Source organism: Otolemur garnettii, unplaced genomic scaffold, assembly GCF_000181295.1.
Source record: "Otolemur garnettii isolate 467f Iridium unplaced genomic scaffold, OtoGar3 scaffold00016, whole genome shotgun sequence".
Taxonomy (NCBI): Eukaryota; Metazoa; Chordata; class Mammalia; order Primates; family Galagidae; genus Otolemur; species Otolemur garnettii.
The window spans coordinates 8,016,117-8,020,137 of NW_003852411.1; the positions used below are offsets into that span (position 1 = coordinate 8,016,117).

Below are 4,021 nucleotides of genomic sequence, written 5' to 3' on the forward strand. Positions count from 1 at the left end.
ACAACTTGATATGGATAGTCCACAGACACCTCAAATGTCACATATTAAAAATGTATTCACCTCATTTTCTAATTGATCATCACTCCTCATTTTTCTTGCCTCTCTCTTTTGTAAAATCTTTACTTGATAAAACTGAGCCGTGTTATGCATAATGGGGGCTAAATATCTTTCCTCTTTGAAATAAACGAGGAAGGAAGAGAAGAGGTAAGATGAGAAAAGGAGGGAAAGTGGTAGAAACAGAAGTTAATGACAAGTAAACAATATATAGTAAATATAAATTTCCTATGTACTAAATATAAATTAATCCTTTTACAGGGTAAATAATAGTGCTTCTTATAATCTGCCTTCTAGATTTTTTAAATAATAATAATTTATTAACAAGTTATTTTCTACATCAATGTATGCTTTTAAATCTTTTTAAGCATTCATTCTTCATTGGAATCAAATTATTTCCTTTCATGTTTATTTACCTAAAAAATGACCAATAAACATTTGAAAAAATTCACTAATCATTAGGAAAATGCAAAATGAAATTACAATGAGATGACACTTTACCCTATTCAGAATGGCCACTATTTAAAAGACAAAAAATAATAGATGCTGAGAGAAAAGAATGCTTAAACACAATTGGTGGGACTGCAAATTAGTACAACCTTTATGGAAAACAGTATGAAAATTCCCTAAAGGAATAAACAGAAACCTACCATTTGAACCAGCAATCCTACTGCTGGGTTATCTACCCAAAGGAAATGAAGTCATTTTATCAAAAGACATGTACACTCAGATGTTTATCCCAACACAATTCGTTATTGGAAAGATGAGGAATATTCCTAAGTGATGAACTTCAATGCATGAGTAGATACAGAAAATGTGATGTATACATATACCAGGGAGTACTACTCAGCCACAAAAAAAAATGAAATAATGTTTGCAGCAACTTAGAGGGAACTGTAGAGCATTATCCTAAGTGAAGTATCTTAGGAATGGAAAAATACTACCTGTTCTCACTAATAAGTAGGAGCTAGTAGATGGGTAAATACAGGCACAAAGCTACATACCAGACAAAAGAAACCAAGAAGGAGGGAGGGTAGGAGGATGAATGTGGGATAAAAACTTACCAAGTGGGTACCATGAACACTATTCTGGTGATGGGATCACCAAAAGCTCTGACCTAAGAATTACACAGGATATCCATGTGATCAAAACACTTCCACCTCCTTAGTTATATTTTTGAATAAAAAATGAGTAAATAGAATAAAATGTGTTTTAGAGTACACTTTTATAAATCAAAGGCAAATTTTATCTCAATGAAGAGTTTAAGCAAATACAACCAACATTAAGAGCGGGAATATATGTGATGAATGAATTTAAATAAGTATTTAAAATAAAAATGAGTATGCAGGAAATGGAAGTGGTTTATAGTAGGCAGCCACAGCCTAGAAAGTTGTCATGATTCCCATAAATGACTTTACCTGGCAACAAATAGCAAATTTCAAGTGAGAAAAGCATTCTCCTTGGTCAGCATTGTCATCCCATCTCCCATCACACAAGTGCAGGCATTTTCTCTCTCTTATATATGCAAACACGACTCACATACCTAACTTGACCTTCTGACTTACTTTTAATTGATCAACCACGGCTAGTTCCCAGAAAAGGTACAGTCATTACAAGATCCTGGCTGTGGAAACTAAAGGGCATGTTATTCAGACACAAGAAAATCATTCAACATCAAAACTATAAGGAAGTTGATCTATTATTGCTCTTGAATTAATTAAATAAGCTGATACTCAGGATAGTTCAGCATCATCTAAATGTACCGATGATTGTCCATATATATATATCTTATTATCAATTTTAGTTACATGGATGGATGCCATCTTTAAAGTGATACAAAGAATAAAAGATTAGCCCATAGGCTACATCACGTGCTGTTTACACCTACCCCAAATGTTGACATTATAGTTTTTCTCAGTTTTTCCTGCAACGTTCGTTGCTTCACAAGTGTAACGACCCGTGTCTTGAACCTGAGCATCTTCAATCTGAAAACAAAATCATGCTTTGAAACCACAGTTTCTATTTCACGATTGGGGAGGGGGAGTCTATTAATACTAATTGTGATCTCTTATTTCTAATTTTTATTATGAAGATGTACAGACACAAAAAAAGTAAAGAACATAGAAAAATGAAAGGCTGGCTATACAACCATCACCCAGATTCAAACTTAACAAGATTCAACAATTTTGTCTATGTCATATCTTATTTTAGTCTGATTTATATTAGTGGTTCAAGGTCTAGAAAGGCTTTTAAAAATCATTCATAGTAAACAGAAGAAGAATTTATAATTTCTGATAAAGTTAATTTGGGGCTTTAAAACATATAATTCTTATATGTCCAGGAAACTGTCCAATAAAATAACACATTTATTATTGTTTTATTATAAATGTCTTTCCCTCACACTGGGTTTGTAAGTTTCTTCAAGCCAACTGTTATATTCAATTAGCTCAATCTCCTAGTATCTGCTTTGCTGCTTGATAGATGATAATCTATAAATATTCTTCATGTATTTATGTACAACATGCAATATCCATTCGTTATTCATTCACTGACCATTTAGCAGTTATTATGAACTTGCACTAAGTACTGTAGGTAGAGATGTAAAGATACAAAACTGTAGTATATAGTGTCTGATTTGAGTTTACAGTCTTATAGAGAATATAAAGCATGTTAACATATAAAGAATGTAATAACTTTAATAATTTATTAATAAGTTATAAATAACAACACAAGATATACAATAAACAGAATGTGACTTATTTCCAAATAAGTTTACAATCACTAAATTCTAAAACATTCAAAAGAGGGAGAATCATTGGAGTTGGAGCAATCATCAAAACTATTTAGGATAGCAGGGGTACCCAGCAGGCATTCAATGAATACTTATAAATCATCTGATGGTGAACAACAGAGCTAGAAATATATAAAAGCACAGATGGAGGACTAATAAATATCAGATCTGAACGGGTACTTTAAAATCCATCTCCTCATTTTCTAGATAAGGAAACTCAGAGCCCTTCCGGATCCTGTTGGATCTCCTCCACATAATGATTTTCTTGTTCTGCTCTGATGTCAGAAGATGTCTGGAGCTCAGGAATTACATAAAATGAAAATAAATATATCTGAAACAGTTATGGCTTTTAGAAAGGACTTTCTAAATGATTGGTAAAAGAAGAAACTTCAGGAATATGAATTATGTGCCTATTAATGTGACATGAAGATGATGTGCCTCTCATTCCGTGGCGAGAGGTTACTGGATGTGTACTTTAGTACATTCTTTGGCCCTCAAATGGATCAATCAGTGGAAGATGGCTAAAATGGTCAATGGAAGAAATAGCCTGTTCAATTTGAAAAAACTGACAGTTATTTTAGAATATACATTTGTGGGAAGAGTATACAGAAGTGATCAATACTGTGGATGTTACAGATTTACAAACTCTTCTGGATGACACAGGTTAAAGGTGTAAACAGCTTCATTAGATAAGAAGAAGAATGGAGAAAAAGTGCAGACAGACCTTTCTTACAAAGGAAATCTCATCACTCAGCTTGTGAGCAATGTAAGGAACAGAAATTCAAGAAAGAGGGGAAGACCATCATCTTCTGACACTGAGGAAATGCTAAATGGGAGATGCATTTTATAATGCAAAATGAAAAAACATCAAAAAAAAGATTGCATGGTTTGCAGCAGAAGAAATGAGAAGGGGGAAGGCTGGGCAAGGTGGCTCACTCCTGTAATCCTAGCACTCTGGGAGGTCGAGGCAGGTGGATTGCCTGAGCTCAGGAGTTTGAGACCAGCCTGAGCAAGAGAAAAACTAACTGGGCATTGTGGTAAGAACCTGTAGTCCCAATTACTTGGGAAGCTGAGACAAGAAGATTGCTTGAGCCCAAGAATTTGAGGTTTCTGTGAGCTAGGATGCGGTACTCAATCCCCAGGTAACTGAGGCTCTTGTCTCAAAAAAAAAAAAAA

At 34.0% G+C, this 4,021-nt stretch overlaps 1 protein-coding gene across 1 annotated transcript in view; it reads right to left on the bottom strand.

Moving 5' to 3' along the window:
• Positions 1 to 4,021, bottom strand: part of HMCN1 (hemicentin 1) — a 440,557-nt gene that overhangs the window by 139,009 nt on the left and 297,527 nt on the right. The window contains 1 exon segment of the mRNA XM_003785789.2: positions 1,943 to 2,039. Within this exon segment, the coding sequence (XP_003785837.1) occupies positions 1,943 to 2,039 (97 nt within the window).